The 24239-nt window shown below is 49.5% G+C and overlaps 1 protein-coding gene across 7 annotated transcripts in view; it reads right to left on the bottom strand.

Annotated features, from left to right (window-relative positions):
• DHX30 (DExH-box helicase 30) overlaps positions 1-20171 on the bottom strand; it is a 30306-nt gene extending 10135 nt beyond the window's left edge. For 2 of the 7 annotated variants that reach the window (XM_027585953.2, XM_027585955.2), the window contains exons 1-6: positions 18645-20171; positions 16679-16773; positions 14685-14739; positions 9497-9592; positions 2371-2501; positions 1636-1746 (exon numbers count right to left, since the gene is read on the bottom strand). In XM_027585953.2, coding sequence (XP_027441754.1) covers positions 1636-1746; positions 2371-2501; positions 9497-9592; positions 14685-14712 — 366 coding nt within the window. In that variant the 5' untranslated portion in view covers positions 14713-14739; positions 16679-16773; positions 18645-20171. Of the gene's footprint in view, positions 1-1635; positions 1747-2370; positions 2502-4090; positions 4300-4323; positions 4560-8331; positions 8361-9496; positions 9593-14684; positions 14740-15912; positions 16000-16678; positions 16774-18644 lie in introns of those variants that run through there. The other 5 variants (XM_027585957.2, XM_027585954.2, XM_027585956.2 and 2 more) reach the window with 5 other exon arrangements.
• Positions 20172-24239: the final 4068 nt, after the last annotated feature.

Raw genomic sequence — 24239 nt, 5'->3', positions numbered from 1 at the left:
AAAAAAGAGAGAGAGAAAAGATGCTCAACATCAGTACCCCTTAGGGAAATGCCAATCAAAACCAAGACATCCCACCTCACACCCACGAGGACAGCTACTAAAAACCACCAGGCAGAGCGCTGGTACAGACATAGCGGGACTGTGTCCTGGTGGCAGGAATGTGAAACATTACAGCCACCGTGGAAGAAGTATGGCGATTCCTCAAAAAAGTTGAGAACAGAACTACCGTATGATCCAACAATTCCATTTCTGGGAACTGAAAGCAGTGTCCTGAAGAGAGAGCCTGTACACTCATGTTCACAGAAGCACTGTTCACAAGAGCCAAAGGTGGAAACCACCAAAGTGCCCATCAGTGCACGAATGAACAAACACAGTGCAGCACACCCGTACCACGGAGTACTCCTCAGCTTTAAGGAGGGAGGCTCTGACACAAGCCATGTGAATGGACTTTGAGGACACTATGCTAAGTACAGTAAGCCAGTCACAAAGAGACAAATACTGTTTGATTCCACTTCTATGAGGAGATGAAATCCCTAGAGGAGGCAAATTCATAGAAACAGGCAGTAGAACGGGGGCTGCTAGGGGTTGAGGGGAAGGGGTAGGGGATTTGCTGTTTACTGTGTATGGCGTTTCAGTTTTGCAAGGTGAAAAAGTTCTGGAGACTGGTTGCACGATGCTTAATACTATGCTTAATACTACTCAACTATTTGCTGAAAAATGGTTAAGATGGTAAGTTTTATATTTTGTGTGACTTACCACAATTCAAACATACAAACAAGAGAGGCTATAAGCAGAGCAGAGATAGAGACAGAGAAAGGGCGGGGACAAACGTGACCATGACTTGCTGCACACTGGCCACCTTCAAACATGCGGAGAATCTCTCACCCTCGGCACTACTGACGGAGAAAGAGGACAGAGACAAGAGGGGGCGGCGTGGGGCCCCGGCAAGGAAGAGGGCCCTCCCTCCTCAGATGCAGGGAGCAGGCAGGGACGCTGAAGGCCTGCGGATTCAGTGGGAGAGCATCTGAAGGAATACCCGCCCTACAGCTTTGTCCCCACTGGAGCAGAAATAAAGACCGAGGAGTCCGAGCAAGATTCAAGGTTGGCACAGCCACAAAGGGAGCCAATTAGGGATCGACAGAAGGGCTGGTGAGCAGCACTGAAGGGCTCGTTAAATACTGGGTAACCAAGAACCTGAACGCAGCCCGTGCCCAACCACTGGGGAGTGACAGAAGCAACGCCCGTGCGTCTGTTACAAGGAACAGACAACTGTGTGAGTGCAGGGAAAACCCACGTGAAATCACGGGAAAAGAAAAACCGAAACCAAAATGGAAGTGTAGCCACGGTGCCGTATGAAGGACGTGTTTTTCATCAAGAGCTCCCTCTGTGTTTTCTGAAACCACAGACAGTAGATAACTACAGTTGCAAAAAACCAAACCAAACCCAAACACCCAAGTATTCCCTTGTTGGCTGCACAGCAAGAAAAGCAGCACGAGGTGGGCAGGACAGGTGAGTGAGTGAACGCCCGTCAACCTCCACCGAGAGGCACTTGGTACCAGAAAGCCCATCAGAGCCTGGGGCGAGGACCTTCCCAGGATGGAGGGTGGCCTGGCTCTCTCGCCAGGGGAGGGTCACCTTGAAGAGCTGGCAGGCCGCCGCTGCCGCCTGCCGCTCGGCGTCGATCTTCTTGCTGCCATAGCCTTCGACCTCCACGCTCTTGGGCCACTTTATGTGGAGGGTGACTTTCTGGGGAAGAGAAGAGAGAATCAGGACCCTGGCCTTCCCAGACTGCAGAGTTGCCGCAAGTCACACAGGGTTGCTGTGGGCCTGATGGCAGCAGAGCCGAGTGCAGGCAGCACCCCACGCCCACGGCTAACCCCCATGAGGCTCTAACTGTCCCATCCTCAAGCCGTTCATCCCACCTCAAGTTGTTTTGCTTCTTCAAAGTGCCATGTTCTAGCCAGAGAGCAAAGTGGGACCCATCTTTATTGTTAAAAATCTTCATTCAGAATGGTTTGCCTGCATGCTTCTGTGGGTCCCAGGACCTACGAGACTCTAGGAACAGGAATTTTTATCAACTCTGACCCTCTGCAGTCCCAATTATTCAACAGGGACCAGAACTGGGGGTCAGTGCAGAGGCCGGTCATACCCAAGATGGGAACTCTTCACCTCATCTCCCCTGCGCTCCCTTTCTCTAAGTCAGGCTCTTTTTCAGACCTAGCTTTGCTTTGAGAGTCTCTGCTGACCATTTTCAATTCACGAAACCCACTCTACGGCTTCCCTGACAAAGAAACCTGAGGGAGAAAAGGGCAGCCAGCCTCTTTCCTGAGAGTCACACCAACATGTCTCCCAGCCACCAGTGAGTTTTACCTTTTTCTTCGGTCCATTCGTGTGCACGTAGACCAGCTTGTCTTTTGCATGTGAGATGCCGAGGGCTCTTCCAATTACACTGTTGAGAAGGTTTTTGGGCTGTGGGAACTCTTTTAATAGGTCCCTAGAAGCTAAAAAATAAGAACAAAAGCATTACAGTTGCTCTTTTTCTTTTAAAAAACTCCATGGGGTGTGTATCAGGACAACCCTGGGCTGGATACTGAGGATGTTGGCTCATGACCCCAAACCACCCAGGAGCATCTTGGTAAAGGAGGGAGGAATGGCTTCAGGGTTTACAGAGGACAGTAAACGTGCATGACCAGACCCACTTGCACAACCATTTCCTGAAGGAGAAGGACCAGTGAGCCACACACCACAGAGGAGAACCAGCCAGCATCCTCTCCCCGATAAGCTCCTGATTTAATACATCAGCTACAGAAGCCTAGGTGGCAACAAACCCCCCGTGTCTGAAAGAAGGTACTGAACAAAAAAAACAAAACAAAACTCCACCACACACACAAACTGGAGATCAAGACAATGCAAGGCCCCTCCTAAAACAAAAGACACACAAAAGGGAGGGTTGGTCCCAAAGTCTCAATACCAGGCCCTAGCTCTCAATTGCACCTCAACATCCTGCAAAAGGCCTCTTAGAGCCAGATTATATGTAAGGACATTGATCAGGTATCTCCACAGCTGAGACACAAGAAATAAGCTATTCCTTCCCCAAGTTCAAGTGGAATCAAGTAGAGGCAGGATGCATCAGACACCCTGAGAAGTAGCTCACTTTTTTTCACTTGTACTTTGGATCAATCCCAGAATACAAATGGGTGAGATGTCCAACTAGAGGCAGCTTGTGCCAGACACAAGGCTCAGCCAGGCCTTGAAGAAGCCTGCTGGGAGCAGCTAAAAGCAGAAGTAAGGGCCCCAAAGCACCAAAGTGGCCCTTCAAGAGATGAAGGGTCAGAGACCGGCAGAGGAAATGGGGAAACCTTTTCATTCTCCACCCACAGTCTCTGGTGTTATATTTGGCTTTAAACCAGCTCCAAAAAGAAAAACTTTGTACACGTGCCCCTGTACGCATCAGTCATAAATCACCCAAGGAATTTTTCACCACAGTGGCCACCCTGACCCCCATCAGGCACTTAAGAATGGTGGTGATGTTGGGGAAGCCTCTGTATTTTGATGAAGCTACCCACAGGAGTTCTGATGTAACCCGAATCCTGGGTTGAGACTGTTTCCCTGGAGCAGATGACTGTGTCAACTGACCAAGAAGGAGGATTCTGCCTGACTCTGTCTCCCTCTAAAGAACTTACAAAGCAAGAGATTCAAGCAGTTAAGACTGGTATTTAAGTAGACTCAAACAGCTTACCACAGAGGGACCCAAAGTTAAGGAGCCCACTATATCCCCAGGCACAACAGATGTGCACTGGTTCCCCCCCCCTCCAGCTCTACAGGACAGGAGGAGGTTGGCTCTCTATCCATGGCTGATAGGCAGGGATGCTCTCACCAGTCTCATTCCCTGCGCTATTCAGGAGACACAACGTTGGGAATCACTCTGTCTCTACCTCAAATCCTGAAGTACCAAGTGTAGTTTGGGCTCTTTTCCCACACCGGTGAGGGTGTGCTTACCCTTGATGCTCTAACCCTTAACCACCCATTCGGGCAGCAGGTGGATGTTTTCCTGTTTTCCCCCACGCCCTCGAGGTCCCGTGCCTCTCACCTATTCTTGCCTGGTGCAGGCGCTCCGGTCCCCGAACCTCCGCGCCCGGGGTCCATTTGGGCCTGTGCCACACCGAGCTTTACAACAGCAGCGCTGCGGCCCGCCAGCGGCCGGCGGTCTCGGCCACTAGCGGAGAGGGGCCCCGGCCCGCCAGGCCCGACCCAGGCCCGCGCCCCCAGCTCTGCCAGCCCCGGCAGCCAAGGACGTCGCGGCCTGGCCGCCCCGACCCTCACCGTTCACCATGCTTCCGTCGCCTTCCCCGGGGCCGCTAGGGGCTACCCCTGCCTCGGCCTCGGCGGCCTCCTGTGTGCGATCGGGGTGGGCGCAGCCTGACGAGAGGCCGCGCGAGCGTCCCTGTCGCCCAGTGGCGCGGGGGCCCAGCGGTCGCAGGCGTGGAGAGACGCCGGCAGCCAGGGCCATGAGCCTCCTGGCGGCCGCCATGGCGCTCCCGCCGACACCCGCGGGCCCGGAGCCGAGAAGGGAAGGGCGGAAGGGCGGAAGGGCGGGAGGGCGGGAGCAGCGGCCCGCGCGCCCCCTGGCGGCCGGGAGGACCGGGGACGGGGGCCAGCCGACGTGGTCCCAGCGCTCGGGTTCCTCAGCAGGGGCCTCCCGCGTCCTGGGCTTGTCACCTGGTGGGCAGCCTGGGACGGCTGGCACCCAGCTGAATTCACTGCCCCGGCAAAGCCAAACCCACAGACCCGTCGTCTGAATCGGGGGCAAGAAGACGGAAGGGGACTTTTGGGAAAAGTTCAGGCCTTAGCTCAATCAACGTCCATCCAAGGAGGTGAACTCCAGGTTCCCTCTAGGTCCCACCCGTTGCTCATAAATACCTCTCACATGCGCTGGCAAATTGGCTTGCACTCCAGACCGAAGAGGGAGGATAACCACTAAACCGGGGCACCCCCATCTCATTTCATGGCTTACAAAGTAAACCTGATGAAGAATCCGGATCCGGGACAGGCAAGACCTCCTGAACATAAGCAGACCACTTTTAATTCCAGGGCTGGAGTCAAAAGTGAAAAATACCAGACTTGGATAACGTGCCCAAGAACTGAGCTGGTCCAGCAGTGTGAATCTGAAGCTGCTACTCCTTACTTGTTTGAAAGCCAAATGGGATTCTATTTCCAAACTACTATGCCTGGGTTCTAGCCAGGCTCGTTCCCCTTCTGCCTCGTATGGCACCGAGGAACAGAAATTTGGCTTGGCTGGGTTTAACAGAGTCTGCATGTTGGGGCACTGACAGCAAGGGGCTTGGTAAGAAGTTGGCAGTGCAGCTGGGGATACACTGGGAGGGAGGGTTTTGTTTGTGTGTTTTATAATTCTAGATCTGACTCTGAAAACTCCTGGAGAGCTTGTGGAAACATTGCTGGGAGCCACCCCCAAGTTTCTTACTCAGTAGGTCTGGAGTGCAGCCCAGGAATCTGCATTTTTAACAAGTTCCCAGATGATAATGAGACTGCTGGTCTGGGACCTCACTCAGAACTGCTGGCCTATGGCAAGAACATAGGATATGAGTCCTAATACTTGGGCTTAGTCCAAGCTCTGTCACTTGCCAGCTGTGAACCTTGGGCAGTTTCATCAGTTGGGAAAATGAGGACATACTTGATCTACTCATTTGGTACAACTGTGGTCAGGATAAATGGGAATGTCTGGAAGGCTGCTCTGCAGTGTGCTCTGTTAGAGAAGCCCCTCCACTGAGGTCTGAGACAACAGACCCGGGGCAGGATGGGGCAGCTTCAACTCCCACTCCTCTATTCCCTCCTCAGTGGGCTTTTCGCAGGAAAGGGGCAAAAGGGAAGGTGACCTTGGCAACAGTGATCTGACCTTCCAAGGGGACACCACCATCTGTATCAAACGCCCTTATCCAGATCATCCACCTTGGGATGGTGAGACCCTTGGGGCATAATGTGATTCCACAATGGCTTTGACTTTGGCCAAGTGTCACTCTAATTGGCCAAAAGCCAAAGCATCCACCCAGCTTCAGGGTAGTTTTCAAGGACTGTTAGGAGCCCAAATTCCCTCAAAAGAATCTAGAAGCTTACCAAGCCTGATAATGGCATTAGGGGCTGAGGCCAAATATTGAAAACGGTGGTGTCTGAAAGCTGAAGGAGACAAAAGCCTAGACAGAAAGCCCCTCCACCCCCTCACCCCCCCCAGAAAGCAGGGCCTGGGCCCATCATGGCGCTGCAGCAAGTCCTCAGTATAGCACTCTGTTTGACAGCCACTTAGTCAGGCTAAGGTCGGAATGCTCTGATTTTTTGGATCTGCTCCCAAAGGGGCCAAAGTAGAGGGACAGACACAAATCACGACTGGCCATGAGTTGTTAACTGGTCAAGCAGGGTGATAAGTACTTGGGGTTCACCATATTATTTTCTCTATTTTATTAAGTGTATTTCGAACAGATGTTTGAAATTTTATGTTTAAAAAAAAGCATCATGTGATGCCAACCAACTAGTTGGTTCTCAGGGAGCTCCTTGACCCCTTTTCCTATTTCATTTACTGCATTTGGGCTCTAACAGTTGGTATCACCTTGAGCAAATATTTCACTTCCACAAACCTCACTGCCTCTTATAAAGTGAGGGCAACTCTTACACTGGGTCTTAAAAACCTTCTGGTTTTGTGATCTTCTCCCCATTGGTCCAGAGCAGGGGTTGCCAAACTACAGCCTGCAGACCAAATCCACCCACTACCAGTTTTTATAAATAAAGTTTTATTGGAACATAGCTCTGCTCATTGTTTGTGTATTATCTATCGTTGCTTTCACACTGCAATGGCACAGTGAAGGAGCTGCAAAAGAAACCAGATGGCCCAGAAAGCCTAGACTATGTATTTTGTGACCCTTAAAGGAAGTTTGCCGACTCCTGCCTTAGAGAATTTTGAAGAAAGTTAGAAGGGCTCAGGTACGCCCTCTTCCTTTCCACCAATATTAAAGACTTCTCCTCCACTCTCCATTCTTTGGGGAGAGAAAGTTGACTCCTTTGCCTGTGAAAAGGAAGAAACTTTTGAAAAAAAAAAAAAAGAAATGTTTTACTGGCTCAGAGATCTCTCCATTCATTTCTCAAATCAAGCACGACATCTGGTAGTAAATGTGCTAAACAACAACATCAGGGAGTGTGGAATTAAAGTGCGTAGGATCTGCTGAATACACAAGAGGATGTTTTAGGACCCTAAACTTTAGAGGCCCCAGGAGAAAGCAACAAGAGGAAGCCCAAGGTAGTCCAGACTTGGGGCAGACTGGAGAATTTCTGGGGGTGGGGGTAGTGAGAGGGAGCATCTCAGTCAACATTCTGTCAGCTTCTTCAACCACAGTTAGATTTTGTGGATGGTCAAAATGGCAAGACATGGTCCCCTTGGCTGGCAACGAGAAAGGCAAAGGGATCTGCAGGAGTCAGGTGACCACCCTGACCGCTCTACGCATCCTCAGGGCTTTTCCATCCACATCCATAAAGCCACAGGGTCCCTTGAGGTAAACCACCGCACCAAGAAGAGGGGACACATGTGCATGAGGGAATGGACAGGAAAGACTAGTCCTAGGAAGGATCCTGCCAGAAGGGCTCTTATTCCACGTTGCTTTCCGGGGCTCTAGGTCTCAGATCAGGGTGGGTGGGAAAGATTGACGAAAGAGGCTCTGAGTGTCCTCACCCTTTACCAAGGCGGCCTTGGTAGGAGGCTGGCGGTAGAGTGGGGGAGACTGGCAAAGGAGGTGGCAGTTTGTTCCAATTCCAAATCTGACTCTGGTAGGCACTGTAACCTATTCAAGTGGCCACCATTTTGTGAGCGCTGTCTTCCTATCTGAACACCAGAGAGACTGTTTCTGCCACACACACTTCCTTCTAAAGGCAGAGGCACCAGTGAAGTCACTAGGGAATCAGAAAGCATGGCAGAAAGGCCCAACAGTCATGTGTGGACTAAAAGGTCTGTTGCTTCTGGGATGAAGAAATGGAGGCAAGAACCCTTTTTAGGTTGAGAGAGAGAGGAGGCAAAGATGCATACACCCATGGATGCCTCCTGGAGGCACAGCTGTGAGGAGACAATCAGGCTCGGTGGGGGGGGTCTGGGCTCCTCCAGGGAAGACAGTGCAGGGACTGTCCCCCACCAGGAGCAGCTGCCCTGCCAAGTGCAGCAGCCTTCTCCCCTGCATGTGCTCAAGGAGGCACTGCCTAGCCGTGCTGCCTGGTTCATCCCACCTAACCATCTTTAAGCTTAGCCAAAGCACATCTGACACTCTCAGAGCCACTCACCTGCCATGTTGGAAATGTTAACGTTCAGCCTTTTCGAGTTACAGGGCATTTTAAGAAAGAAAAAAAAAAGGGCAATCAACTCTTGTTTTGGCAACGGTAGGGGGGGTGGCATTTCTTTAACACCTAAGTCAAATGGTCAGAGGGGCTGGAAGTATTTCTTTCCATGCTGCTGTCTGGAGTCGGGGCCACTGCAGCAGGAGGGCATTGCGTGTGGACACGGCATGGGAACAGGGCAGCAGCATGGGCTGCAGAAACTGAGGTGCTCTGTGCTCCCCGACCCTTCCTGAACTCTTGACCTTCAAAGCACTTTACAGACAGGACCTAAAGTGGACATGCTGTCTCCACATGAGGTAAAGACTCTATGACCTAATATAGTGTTCTTCCGCTAGGCAACTGGCATCGGGGTGTGAACAGACAGCCAACAGGGCAAGAGGGGCGGCTGTCGGAGGACAAACAAGAAGCCACCAGGAGCACTGGTCTTAGCAGACCTGGAAAAGATCTAAGTCTGAGGGAGGAGCGGAGACACTCACAGGCAGCGATGCTTCCCTGGGTCCCATTACTGGCCCCATCCTTGGGTACCAGTGGAACCTGAGGGGAGCGATGACCTGTCCAGGTGCTCTGACATCCTCCCCAATCAAAAGGAGAGCCTACCCTGCCAAATGGACTGAGAGACAGATTTTAATGTCAGTAAAGTGCTTTGAGGAGCTGGGGGGGGGGGGGCGGAGAGGTGAGGAGGGGCTCTGCCAGGCATCCCCAGAGCCTCCAAGGTGGAGGACACAGGGCCTGGCAAGGGCTCTCCGTTCTGGCCCTGCTACAGGCGCCCTGTGCTTCCTGAACCGCCTGAGCCAGGGACCGCCTAGAAGATCCAAGCCCTGCAGATTCTCCACACTGGTGCTGAACACCCAGACTGAGCCTAGGCTGTATGCCTGGTCACACGAGGAAGCCCAAGGAGACCACAGGGTCTAAGCCAGGGGGCCAAGGATCATAAAATAACCCAGACCTTTCCAAATGATCTCTCCCTGAGGGTTACAACAGCTCCGCCAGCCCCACTCCTCCTCTCTTGCTTTCCAGAGGACCGTGACCCTGATACCCGGGCTCCCACTACCACCCACCTCCCCACAGACCCTGGACCAAGCTGATGCTGGAGGCAAGGCTCCTCCCTTACCTCGAGAGATGGTCCCTCCAGGGGCAGGGTTGACACACATGGGTGGAAGGCGGGGTGGGGGAAGTTTGCACTGACGCTGCCTGTGCTGGGCCCGATCTGGGGAAAGAGAGAGGGCATCAAGGTGGCATGTTCTCATGCCTCACAGTTACAGACCCCTGGCCTGACTCACCCCAGAGCGTCTGGGAGGAGCTCTGGGCAGCACGGCTGCCGGATTGTACGTGCAGCCAGTCACAAGCTCTGAGAAACAGTCCCACAAATCCCACACAGAAAGAAGGCAATTGTCTTACTTAGATGGGATATGCAACAAATTTGTAGAGATCCCTTCCAGACTCTCAAAACAGCCCTCAAACTATCCCTGTTCCCTGAGCCACCTTGGGGAAGTCAAACACCCATCCCACTTCCTTCTCTCTAGTCATGAGTAGTGAGGATCAAACAAGAAAACAGTTGAAAACTGGAAAACCATGGTACCACGTAAATCCCCTTGTCTGTCTTCTGCTTATGGTAGCTATCCCTGTGTCTGCTGTTGGTTCCCAGATGGCCATTTTAGCGACCAGATCTCAAATTATTCTGTCCCTCTAAGAAATGGGCAAGAAAAGGAACAACTGACTGTTTGGGTCCTCCTTAAGCCAAGACCAGCCTTCTCTCTCTTTATAAAAGTCAATGGTTTGCCATTCCAAATACTTCCATTCATTTGGAGACTAATTACTACTTATCAGTGAGCTATAAAGTATGTTTTTAAGAAGTTCCAAAACTTTGATATGCCTGAACATCACTTTTGCACGGGAAGGTGGGATTGTACAAGGAAGTAAGGTTTCCCATGTTGAACACCACCTACGTGGTGAAGATATCACCAAATCACTGGGTCTGGGGGGAAAGGTACTTGAGCTCTCTGCTCTCTTTGCCCTACTGGTTTCAATATGATAAATGAGGCAGGAGAGGAACAGGGAGACACACACACACACACACACACACACACACACACACACACACACACACACACACACACACACACACACACACACACGACATGCTTGAGCAACATTCTGTTCTGCTACCATCATGTCCATTTCCATAATGCAAACTGGCTCATATGTAATTGGTACATGAGGAAATGGTATCAGTAAAACATGAGAACCCTCAGGTCAAATGTGATTTGTCTAAAGCAAGGGAACTGAAACAGCTAAGGCAGAATTATAATTTTCAACAAGGAAATAAAAAACCCTTTTATATATATGTATATGTCCATATATACAACATGCAGTCCCTGCAGCGAGGTCCTCCCCCCCCACACTACCAGCCGCACGCGCACCTTCTTGGCAGCCCCACGAGCTCAGAGCCCCCCTGCCCCCCGCGCGGCCTCGGCACTGCCAGCTCTGTGCCCGTGGGAACACGTCCTGCACGTTTCTAGCACTGCACCGCGCCACCAGCCTCGGCTGTCCACAGCGTCCCCCCAGGCCCCAGCGACTGCCGTCAGCACCCTCGGGCCGTCTAGCTGTGCTGAACTGCCTCAGCCCTGTCTCTCCCACGAGCCCTCTTATGATATGAGAGGTGTGTGATTCTGCAGAAAACACATCCAGTGTTACAGCAGAAATGCCTGTAGGGTCTTCTGGAACAAAGTGCCTAGGATCAAGGTTTATCCTGAAACTAAGGTGGAAAATGACCAACTCAACCTCGCCAGTCCTGTTTGAGAAGGGCTCTCGTTCATAACTAGGGATGCTGGATTGAAAAAAAAAGAAATACATGATTTGGGGCGCCTGGGTGGCTTAGTCGTTAAGCATCTGCCTTCGGCTCAGGTCACGATCCCAGGGTCCTGGGATCGAGCCCTGCATCGGTCTCCCTGCTCGGCGGGGAGACTGCTTCTCCCTCTCCCACTCCCCCTGCTTGTGTTGCCTCTCTCGCTGTGTCTCTCTCTGCCAAATAAATAAATAAATAAATAAATAAATAAATAAATAAATTTTTTAAAAAAAGAAAGAAATGATTTGATGATTATCTGTTTCCTTAAGCATTTTCAGTAACTAGGAGGGGGAGAAGTGAGCCCTCTTCTGACCATGGAGCTGGAGGAAAATGGCACATTCTTGCTGTTGATCTAGTGTTTTTCCAAGTTTTGTGCTGACTGTAGAAGACTCAGCTTGCTCTCTGTGGCCTGATCCTGATGGCATTACCTCCGAGAGACAAGAAACTTGTGTTAAGAAGCCAGCAAAGGCAGTGACAGGCCACTTACCAGGCACACGAGCGTGCTAGTTGGGCAGTGCTGGCAGATCCGCTGAATTACATAAGAGGAAAGATGGCAGCCGCAGACCCAGCAGGCCACTGTCCACAAAGCTGCAGGGAACTGCTCTAGCTCGTACCTTCAGAAGCATCCAGTGGCCCGCCCCACTGAGACTCTAAGCGCCGGAGTGCAAGAAAGCATCTCTGACACAGAGCTGTCTCCACCCTAGTGTCTCCCACACAGGTGCTCACCCATGCAGCCGCCCAGCACGCTGCATGCTAAGGCCAGGCTGTCACTCTCTGGCAAAACACCAGCTGCAGGGCTGCACCCCAGAGAGATCCATCTACTCACATTTAGCAAAAGCCTGCCAATCCAAGACTAGGGGCCGGAGACAGACCACAGCCAAGTGCTTTTCCTATATCATCTCTAATCTTCATTATACCTCTGAATATAGGGGCTGGGAAACGGGATCAGGTAAGTTAATACCTTGCTAGTGTTAATGGGGACCAGATATGAACCCCAGAGAGTCTGACTCAAGCTTGACACCATGTGACATTTCCCCTCAGGATTCATGACACCTAGGGAGCTCATAATCTCATCATGAGGAGCAAAAAAACATAAAAACTAGATAAGAGATAAAGAACAGTTCTATATGACAATAAAAATGTCACAAGGCCACACATGACCAATTGCTGAGGTCATGGTGCAAACCACAAGTGATACTAGCATTCAGAAGACAGGAAAGGGCATTCAGCCTTATAGTCAGAAAAGAAAAGGTAGGTTTGCCTGAAGGAAAGTATTCAAGGCAGTAAATTCTTTCTGATTAACAGTTTTTCCTGAGACCTTCAAGCATAAAATGGTTGTTGGTAAGAATATAACACTTACCTGTGTGGAAAGCAAGGCCTCAAATCAGACTATGTCCGATTATTATGTCCTGAAGCTACTTAATACCACAGATTGTGATTTTACCAGGTGTCAGGCCCTGTTCTAAGCTCTTTATATGTATTAACTCATCTGATCCTTAGAACAACCCTGTGAGGCAGGTACTAAGATCCGGCCTACTTACATCATGAGGAAATGAAGGCACAGAGGCCCAATCACCTGCCTCCAGCCTTGGCCAGCAAGGGTGCAGAAGTGTGATGTGAACCAGGCATCTGGCTTCAGAATTTTTGCACAGTGAGGCTATGTTGACTCCCATGAAACTGAATGCTAACAACGTCACCCCTGATGAAAAGCCTCTCGAACAAATCAATCCCCAGCCTAGAAAGAAAATCACAAATGCTCTAAAGGAATTTTGCCACAACTCTCTCCCCTGGTACCATCTCCCTATCACGTAGGAGTGAAATAACACAGAAAAAAGGAGGATTATGATTTTTACTGGGCTCTCCAACTCTTTACAAAATCAGTGCTGTTCATTCAGACACTCCCACCATGAGAGAACCTATTTTCATCCAACTTTCACAAGTGGGTGGACAACGAAGCCCACTGATTAATAAGTAAACACAAAGTGTACTTAATTTTCAGCTCAAAATATGCTGTTTGCACTAATCTCAAACCCAATATTTCCAGTGAGTTAACCAATGAACCCAGGACGATAGAGATTAATTTTTTCACGCATTATGAAAACAGTCGGAGTGGCTAAAAACAAACAAGGAGGGGGCTCCTGAGTGGCTCAGTCAGTTAAACGTCTGCCTTCAGCTCAGGTCATGATCACAGGGTCCTGGGATCAAGCCCCATGTGGCTCCCTGCTCAGCGGGGAGCCTGCTTCTCCCTCTCCCTCTGCTGCTCTCCCCTGCTTCTGCTCTCTCCTGTCAAATAAATAAAATATTTAAAAAACAAACAAGTAAGGAGGCAGGAAGAGGCTGTTCTGAATGCCCTGATACATCCAGCCCTCTTTCTGACCCCATTCAACAGGACGCCACTCAGCCAAGGTTTTCCAGGCCTCTAGGAACATAAGTGGGAGAGGAGACACCATGCGGAGGAAGACCTTTTTTTTTTTTGGTAGGCTCCACACCCAGTGGGGAACCCAACATGGGGCTCAAACTCACCACCCTGAGGTCAGGAGTCACATGCTCTGACTGAGCCAGCCCAAGGCCCCCACGGGAGGACCTTTTACATCAGCGGTTATGGAAGGTCTATTATGGTTCTCACTAATTTGTAAAATATGCTCAGAAAGGAGTCTCACAGTCAGCATCAACAGAGGTAACAGGCCTGTTACTCACTGGTCCGTTAGAGGAGGAAAGTCATGCTCCTAAGATACGCAAAGCCCTCTGGAATGTGGTCCTTGAAGGCTTCCCCAGCTATAGCACTTCATGTAAGCAGGAATGAATGCTACCCTACAGCCTAGCCATGGCTCAGTTCTGCCATTGCTCACACCATCCTCTGACCCCAGCTGCCGGAGAGCACGGGTTCCAAAACTTGCCGCAGTTTCTATGACCACTAATATAGCAATGACTCAATCCACTTTCCCCAGCGTTTGCTGAGACCTACCCCATGCAGAGGGCTGTGCCAGGTGCCACAGATGATAAAGAAGCATGACAGGCCCTGGCTGCAGGGAGCTTCTAGTCTAGAGATATGACGATTAGTTCAAAACAGACTAAGTGCAGGAAAGTACAGGCACGGTGCTGAGGAAAATCAGAGAGAGGAGAGAGACTGCCCTTGGCTGATAGAATCAGGAATGGTTCATGGAGGAAATGGTGTAAAACACTGACTTAGAAAAACAGATGGGAATCCAATGAGCAGTGAGTACATGTGAGAGGATATTCAGGGGGAGGGGCAGCAAACGAACAGAGGGACTCCGCCGAGGAGTCAGCCCCAGGTCATAAGCACCGTGCAAGGGGAAGGCAGAGAAAGGACTCTGGCAAGTCCTGCAAAGAAGGGGTCTGAGGGCTCCACACTGGTAAGGGATCTCCGCAGCCCTCACAGCTGTCCATCACACGGAGGGAGAGCATGAGGTCACAAGCACAGCTCTGTTTTTACCTTTTCTGAATGAGTCCAGGCTGAACATTTCTGGCCAGGAGGGAAAGCTGGAATCCTAAAAAGGAGGGTCGAGAGGCAATGGTTACTATTCTTGGTCCAGGATCCCACAGAGAAGACTTCAATAACACAGACAGCGCTGTCCAGAAGGTGAGAAAAATGAAGCTTTTCACTAATGAGCCCCGACTGCTGCTCCAAGTCTTAAGGATGGAAGGGCCATTTATGGCTTTATTACATGGCTTTGTTTCTTTCTCATTGAGAGCTTTCTTCTTTTTTCTGTCCTAAACTCCCTGAACCCTGCTCAACAGAGCGAAATGCATTTCATTGGAGAGACATATTTCCACCTCATCACAATACTTGCAATTTTCCTGGGACTTCTGGGAAGAAAGGAAATTCTAAATGGACCCCTTTCCTCATGTGGCAGCAGCGAGCGGGACTGATGACTACCCTATGGACAAACTAGTTTACGGGGCTTTCACAAAACCCAGTCAAGCCCCTAGGGATGGGACTTGACAGCAGTATCAAAGAGTAACTGTATTGTAATTCAAAATAAAAAGCTCCTCATGGCGGAGTCTATTAAATAACAAATATTAAGTTAAAGTTCAACCGTTGGACAAAAGTTTTGGTACATTTTGTTCATTTAACTGAGGAGTATACCTAGAACCTTAAAACATACACACACACACACACACACACACACGCACACACACACACACACGCACACACACACACACACACACAAACACACAGAGATAAGTAACACCTCTGGCTTAATGATTTTGTTAAAAAAAAAAAAAAACACTCAAACTCACTTATAGATGTTTTTAAGAATATAGTAGTACTCCTAAGTTGGTGCAGTAACCTTATGTGGCCTCAGTTTAAAAACATCTACACACTGTGGGGCGCCTGAGTGGCTCTGTCGGTTAAGCATCTGCCTTCGGCTCAGGTCATGATCTCAGGGTCCTGGGATCAAGCCCCATGTCGGGCTCCCTGCTCAGTGGGGAATCTGCTCCTCCCTTTCCTTCTGCCCCCTCCTCCTGCTCATGCTCTCTCTCAAATACATAAATGAAATCTTTATAAAAAATTAAAAAACAAAAACATCTACACAATGCTTTAGCAAACCAGGATAATGTCCAATATTACAAGGAGTCTAATAGGGCCTATACTCCTGCTCCTGACTGCTTTTCCGTCTAATTCTCAAATGGCGAGGAGATGGGGGTGAAGGGATGACCTGGGGCCGAATCTTTCAGGTCCATAGCAGGTCTGCTCTGATTGCCTCCTCTCCCCCAGGGATGCCAGGAATTTCAGCCAACAGGATATGGTAGTTCAGAGAGAAAACTTCAATATCCACGATACAATTCACTTTAAGAAGTTACATTCTATAGACTCTTTCCAAATTTAAAAAAAAAAAAAGGGTATAATTTGAGATTCTAATCTTAAAGAAAAACCTGAATACTATAAAATCTAAACCATCTATATGATTATTATTTGAGACAATACTTTCTTGCTAAGAAAGAGTAAATTAATTTGCTTGTAAACAGACTGCTCTGCTTTTAAAAAGTCCCCGACCCTCTCCAAGGCTCACACAACACTATCTTTTCCTGTATCAGTCTAAAAGATATGTACGATATTCAAGATGGGATGTTTTAGAGGCATTTCACTGAGCTCTAGAACATTTCATAGAGATTGAAAAGAAAGCTGAGTTCCTTGAAATATAATTATGTTGGAAACTTTTATGATTCTGCATTTCTCTTAAATAATTCAAAGATAAGTAAAATAATATGCTGTCAAGAGTTCTTGCATAATGAAACACCACTTAAGTCCAGGTAGAGTCACTATGGGATGAGTCAAGGACAGAGAGATTCCATAATGACTAATTAAAAATGATACCCTTCTTCCAAGACAGCCACAAATGCATTTAATACATGCCTTTGCTCTACAGCGCGGCGAAGCATGAGGTCCGCCACTGTTCCGTGTGCGCGGCTAAGTCAACTTACCTTACACGAGCAGTGACGGTCTCAGATTGCGTAGGCTTTTGAACTGGAGCTGAATTCTCTCCCTGCTATTCCTCATCACGAGGCTGGGCCTCCTCCTAGAAAACACAAGGCTGGGTCACTACAGTGATGGGCCCCACAGGGAAAAGAAAGTTGCCGCAAACCACTGAAATCCATTTACTAACTAACAACAAGGACAAGTTTCGTCAATGGCATGAAGCACACACTGGACACACTGGCCTCACTTCAGGACCCGCCCTGACAGTCTCACGATTCATCAGATTGTGAACTGCCCTACACCGACACCTGTGAGATACCAAGAAAGAGATATGGTAAAGAGGGGCTTGTAGTCCTGAAAGCATTTTCTCCAAGCCCAGAGCAAAACCTGCTTCAGTTCTGAGTTCTAATCCCATCATGGCTCTAATATGACCCTACCTAAGGTAGATAAACAAGCTCTTCCAGATTAGGAAAGTAACTAAATGTTGAATGCCATTTTTATAGTTCACAAAGTACTTCCATAGACTTTGTAGCACTTAATCTATGCAACTAACCAGGGAGGTTGAAATTGTCTTTCCCAGAGAAGGAAATTGAGGCAGATTTTCCCAGAGAAAGTTACACAACTTGTCCAAGACCCCATAGCTGACTCAGGACAGAATGGAAGTCTGCAGTTAGGTACTGGATTCCAAAGCTTTCCATGCTTATACTACACTATTTTTCTTATTTCCATGATACTATGCTGTTGCCTAGATGTTCCATGGTTCATTCCTGGAAATAATATTTTATAGTGATACAAAGGCTGAAAGGGGCAAGATGGGTCCAACTGATAAACTTTGGACCATGGCTACATAAGTTAAAACACTTGGAGAATAAATATCTTTTAGAGGTAAAAGGACAACCTACACAGGTAAAAAAAAAAAAAAAAAAAAATGCAGCAAAGGATGTATTTCCCGCATCTTAAACAGCTCTACAAATAAAGAGCACTATCATAAACTCCATCAGGAAAAGAGGCCTCCCTCCTGGAAACTCCAACACTCCAAGATTTAAGTGTAAATTGTGAGATATAGTCAAGACCCACAATGACAGGGGTTTTGTTGCTTTCAAAGACACTGCAAGGGAAACCATCAGACAATGTCTCCTTTCCCTCTGGCCAGTAAGTTGCAACCAAAAACAGTTTGAGAGTGCACCTGGCCATCTGCAGTCCACCTGCTACAGTGTATGGCAAGCCCCTGTGTATTGGGGTTGCAAAGTGGGACAATCTCTGTCTTGCAACATCACAATTAAGGTGATCAATGTTGCTACACGAGGACTAGCCAGACAGCATGCTGACGCCATACTCCGGGCTTGGGGGTTCTGAGGACCCCTGGGACTCCAGTTCACTGCAAACAAAGGACCCAACATGCATTAGGTCTTCCCCTGCGAAATGGGGCAAGTCACCACCAGCAAACAAAGAACACCTCACCCCTTGGCCTCCCCCAGTGACAAGGTCGGTGCAAAAAGGGGCAAACCAGGGGGGCCAGAATGCACCAGGCCTCCCTTTGGACGAACGGTCCAGGCGGCACGGGGGACAGACAAAGGTCCCGGGGCACTCCGGGGGCTTCCTCCAGGCCCTGCCTCGGGGAACGGAGCATCCCCTGAGGCGGAGGCGTCGTTGCGCCAATGAAGCGGCCTCTCCCGCGGTCCCCGCGGAGCCCCTGGCTACCAGGCCCGCCCCGGCGGACCGGCCTGGCCCCCGCCCCCGCCCAGGCTCCATGGCAACGGCAGGCCGAGGCCTGGCTGCCCACGGCTCGGCCGGGCCGGCTTCGCGGGCAGGCCTAGGATGCCCGGCCTGCTCCTCGGGCCCGCCCGCTTCTCCGCCCCACTCTCCGCCAAGCCGGCGGTCGGACCCGGGCCCCTCCTCGCGCCGACCACCCCTGGCCGCGGCAAGCTCCTCAAGTGGACACGAAAGGGGAGAATAAAAAGCCCAATTCACCTGTTGTTACAGATGTGAAACAAGCCTCGGTGCACCGCGCATGAGCCGCGGGCCCCCCCAACCACGGCCGGACTACAACTCCCACCAGCGGCGGCGCGGCCCCTTCCGGGTCCCGTGGCGGAAGTCCCGCCGGCCGCCCCGGCGCTCCCCGCCCCGCCTCCCGCGCCAACCCCGCGTCTGAGCGGGTCTCCAGCGGGTCCCCCACACGGGGCTCGCAGTGTCCTCCCAGGGCTCACGCCGCTTGGCGACCAACCCGCGGCGAGACCCCGGCGCTGGGCCCAATGGGGGGGCGGCCGCGGCGGGCGCAGGCGGGACTTCCGGCAGAGCGGCCGAGGGGGTGGGCGCGCGGGCTGCTGTGGGGCCGCCGAGGGAGCGGGGCTGGGCTGCCGCGGCCGGCGCCTCACACCGTGCCCCCTCGCAGCGCCTCAGCATGCAGCGGTGTGGGAGCGGGAGGGCCCTCGCGTCCTCTGCGCCCCCGCCCCGCGGCCCCCGGCCAGTCAGGGCTGAGCCGGGAATGAAATCCTGCTCGGGCTCCGGACCTGCACCCGCCTTCCTCGCCACAGCCCGTTGCCACGCCTCTTCTCCTCTTCATCTCTCCTCCGATCTTCTGTTTCTTTAGGGAGGTGAGAATTTCTGCCTCACGACGTTGTTAGGAGGAGGCCAGCGCGATGGCACGTTGTAAACTGTACAACGCTGGGGAAAGGACAAGGTGGCACTTGCTGATCCGAGTGCCGCCGGGCGGCTCTGTAGGTCTCGCCCCCGCCCCCTGGCCTCCGAAGTGAGCAAGGGGCATTGTCCCTGTCACATGCTGCGGTCCTCTAGATGAGGCCCCTGTGGGAGTTCGGTGGCGTCCAACTTCAAAAGGAGAGAACTCAGCTGGGATTGCTCTGAGGCTAGGTCAAGATTTTGCAGCTGGAACGACCTAGAATATGCTTTTAAGACGTGGCCTTTAAGGATATACGAAGAATTTTTCCATATCCCGTCGTTTTTGTCCAAGCAATTAAATGCAACAAGTGTTTTTTTTTTTTTTCTCTCTCTCTCTACATCGGACAGAAGGGTGGGGGAGGTGAGCGTGGAGCATCATCCACTCATTCAAATAATTATTACCTTTTCTGAGCAGGACATGGTGCCGGGCTATGGTGTGTGGGAAATGATCCCCGTACAGATATTTGAGTGAACTGTGTAGCAATTGATAGAAGCATGTTTTGGGGGTACAACAACCTACCCTCGAGGGGCTTAGGGCCTGGTAGACAAGATGAAAACATTGTGTGAGGCAAAAAGAAAGTGATAAATGCTGGGGAGGAGATACCAAGTGTTAGAGGGTTGAGAGAAAGGAAAATCAAGGAGAAGGAACCACAGAAGCAAAGACACCAGTGGAACAAAAGGCAACTTCTAAGAATATGCAGTAGCGGGCGCCTGGGTGGCTCAGTTGGTTAAGCGACTGCCTTCGGCTCAGGTCATGATCCTGGAGTCCCGGGATCCAGTCCCACATCGTGCTCCCCGCTCAGCGGGAAGTCTGCTTCTCCCTCTGACCCTCTTCTCTCTCGTGCTCTCTATCTCTTATTCTCTCTCTCTCAAATAAATAAAATCTTAAAAAAAAATATATATGCAGTAGCTTGGTGTGACCAGAGGGTTGGATATGTGTACCAGCTTTAGAGGCAATGAACAGAAAAGTATGGCGGGGAACGCGATATGCTGAGGGATGTTAACTTTATTTGTACACAATTATCTTTCTAAGATACTATTTTTACAGTTCTAAGTAGGAAAGAACCATCGGATTTCAGGAAGGTTATTCTAAAAGTGTGAGGGTAAAATAGAAGTGAGGGTACTAATGAGATGAGGAGGTACCGAGGGATTCAACTGTGCTCAGGAGTGAAAAAGGCAAGAAAGAGGTATGACAGGGTGATGGTAAAGCGCCAAGCTGACCCCTGGCCACAGGTGCGTGGAAAGGTGACTGAGATCTGTGCCGGGGGACTGGAAGGATTGAGCACCGTTACCATAATGAAGGGACAGGGCAGTCGGAGATGATGGATTCCGCTTCATACAGATTATGTTTGAAATGCTGTTGGGAATGTTAAGTAATGGACATGTCCCTACTGCAAAAGATGTCCTGACAGAATGAGAAAAGCAGGTAAACAAGTCTTAAGAAGACCTAGGGGAAACCCTGCAAAAGAGGCACAGGGGCGCCTGGGTGGCTCAGTTGGTTAAGCCGAAGGCAGTTGCCTTCGGCTCAGGTCATGATCCTGGAGTCCCGGGATCGAGTCCCGCATCGGGCTCCCTGCTCAGCGGGGGAGTCTGCTTCTCCCTCTGACCCTCTTCCCTCTCATGCTCTCTCTCAAATAAATAAATAAAATCTTAAAAAAAAAAAAAAGGCACAAGTGGAACACTCATAGTGCTTTTCCTTGCTGCAGATTTTCCAGTTCTAGTTTTCTTTCTGAAGGACCTTTCCTTGAACTACTCTTTTTTTTTTAATATTTTATTTATTTATCTGATAGAGACACAGCAAGAGAGGGAACACAAGCAGGGGGAGTGGGAGAGGGAGAAGCAGGCTTCCTGCAGAGCAGGGAGCCCGATGTGGGGCTCGATCCCAGGACCCTGGGATCATGACCTGAGCCGAAGGCAGACACTTAACGACTGAGCCACCCAGGCGCCCCTCCTTGAACTATTCTTAATGAATGGTTGTATCTGGTGAAGTTGTTAAAGTGATCCACTTTATAAGATAAGGTGAGTGCCAATGAGTGTCTTTTTCCCTCTCTCCTGTATATTTCCCCTCTTGTTTACTGCTCATTTCTTTATCACTACCTTATTTTCCTGGGTCCAATCCCTAGACTTCATTCTTTGCTAATATCTCTATCTAGAAACTCCGCTTCCTCAGACCATGTAAGGCCCTCTAACAATTTCTTCTTCCCCATGTGGTAGCACCCAAGGTATATCTTTTTTAGTATATGTGCTGCCGAAGTGAGCACATCCCAAGGTATATCTTTGATCTGTCTTCCCCAACTAGAACGCCAGCCTCTTGGAGTTAATATTTGGGTCCCAATGCCAGGTAAGTGCTCCAAGGAGTGTTTTGTTTTTTTTAAGATTTTATTTATTTATTTGACAGAGACACAGCGAGAGAGGGAACACAAGCAGGGGGAATGGGAGAGGGAGAAGCAGGCTTCCCGGTGAGCAGAGAGAGCCCGCCCAATGCGGGGCTCGATCCCGGGACCCTGGGATCATGACCTGAGCCGAAGGCAGACGCTTAACGACTGAGCCACCCAGGCGCCCCTGCAAGGAGTGTTTGGATAATGGCTTTCCTTCATCAGATTCTCATCCTGTGGGTTCATGCTACTTAGGTTACTTTTCTTCAGTTTCTTAAGGTTGAGGTGTTGGTAGAACCAATTTTATTTTATATATTGAAGTAGAACTTGTAACCAAGGCCATCGAGCCCCAGAATAGAGGGTGGAAAAAGAATGTAATTTTATAATAACTCATGGGATCTATAGCCACGAGAAGTGGGCTCAAAGACCTCCCTTACAGCTCCATGCTACTGTTTCTGTGTGCCTGCGGGAGATTCTGTGTTGCTAGCCCCACAGTATTTCTTGGATTCCTTTAAACCTGCCCACACTTTCTGTCAGTAGTCCCATTTGTAAACTCTTCTTCAGTTGCCTAGTTTGAGTGGCATCTTCACCCTTATGTTTATTACCCCAGACTAAGGTAATTTTGTGGGTACTTCAAAGTAGGTTTCCAAAAAAGGCTAAATACTCCCTTTCTGTGCTTTGTCAAAGTCAGAGCGGAGTAGTTGGCAAAATATACTGTAGGGTTAGAAGATTCTTAAATCAGAACAAAGTTGAACCAGATGACTTTTCAGGCCATTTCAATTCTGAAATCTCATTACTCTAGACAGAATTCCATTTACAGTGGCGCCTGGGTGGCTCAGTCAGTTAAACCGTCTGCCTTCAGCTAGGTCATGATCTCAGGATCCTGGGATTGAGCCCCGCATCCAGCTCTGCTCAACAGCGAGTCTGCTTCTCTCTCTTCCTCTCCGTCTGTGATCTCTCTCAGTCTCTCTCAAATAAATAAGTAAATAAAATCTTTAAAAAAAGGCGGGGGCTGGGGCCTGCGTAGCTCAGTCGGTTGGGCATCTGCCTTCGGCTCAGATTGTGATCTCAGGATCCTGGGATAGAGCCCCATGTCGGGCTCCCTCCTTGCAGGGAACCTGCTTCTCTCTCTCCTCCTTGCTCTTGCTCTCTCCGGCTACCTCTCTCTCAAATAAATAAATAAAATCTTCAAAAAAATCTTCAAAAAAAAAATTCCATTTACAGTTAACTGGTGCTTATTCAGATCTCTATGTAAATACGGAAAATTCCATAAACTCTGGTTTTTATTAAGGTGGGAAATTAATTTACTTAATATGCAAAGAATTTACAGATTAATTTTTTAACATCCATAATGCAATAAAAAATGGGTATTGGGCATGAATAGGAAGTGAGCAAAAAAAGCATTGCATATGACCCTTAGGTTTAGGAAGAGAAAAGTTCAGCCTTGCTTTTTTTTTTTTCCTAATATATTATCTTTTATTGTGGCAAAATACACCTAACATAAAATTTGACATTTTGACCACTTTAAAGTGCACATTTCAGTGACATTTGCTACATGTACATGTTGTGCAACCATCAGTACTATCTAGTTCCAGAACATTTTCATTACCCCAAAAGGAAGCCCCATGTGTACCCATTAAGCAGTCACTCCCATCTTCCTCCCACCCTCCCCAGCACCAGTCCCTGGCAACCACTAGTCTGCTTTCTCTTTCCATGGGTTTTCTTATTCCAGATACTTCATGTAAATGAAATCATACCACGTGGCCTTTTATATCTGACTTTTTTTCAGTTAGCATCATGTTTTCAAGATTTGTCTGTTTTGTGGCATGTCAGTACTTCATTTATTTTTTCTTTTTAATTTTTTTTTAAAGATTTTATTTATTTATTTGAGAGAGAATGAGAGATAGAGAGCACGAGAGGGAAGAGGGTCAGAGGGAGAAGCAGACTCCCTGCCGAGCAGGGAGCCCGATGCGGGACTCGATCCCGGGACTCCAGGATCATGACCTGAGCCGAAGGCAGTCGCTTAACCAACTGAGCCACCCAGGCGCCCTCTTTTTAATTTTTTAGTCATCTCTACACCCAGCATGGGGCTCGAGCTCACAACTCTGAGATCAAGAGCTGCATGTTGTACCAACTGAACCAGCCAGGCCCCCAGTACAATATTATAATTGTAAATATAATATATTTGTAATATAATATTTCATTTTGTTTGTCCATCCATATGTTGCTGGGCATTTGGGTTGTTTCCGCCTTTTGGCTATTGGGAATAGCACTGCCGTGAACATTGGTGCGCACATTTTGGTTGGAACACCTGTTTTAATTTTGGGGGTACATAGGAGTAGAATCACAACTTTGCTTTTTTTTTTTTTAGAATGAAGTTGTATTTTTTTAAGATTTTATTTATTTATTTATTTATTTGAGAGAGAGTATGAGAGAGAGAGAGAGAGAGAGAGCATGGGGGGGGGGGGTCAAAGGGAGAAGCCAACTCCCCGCCGAGCAGGGAGCCCGATGCGGG

The sequence above is a fragment of the Zalophus californianus genome, chromosome 1 (assembly GCF_009762305.2).
Source record: "Zalophus californianus isolate mZalCal1 chromosome 1, mZalCal1.pri.v2, whole genome shotgun sequence".
Lineage (NCBI taxonomy): Eukaryota > Metazoa > Chordata > Mammalia > Carnivora > Otariidae > Zalophus > Zalophus californianus.
The sequence above is the reverse complement of the archived record's forward strand: the minus strand, read 5'-3'. Positions and strand labels throughout refer to the sequence as shown.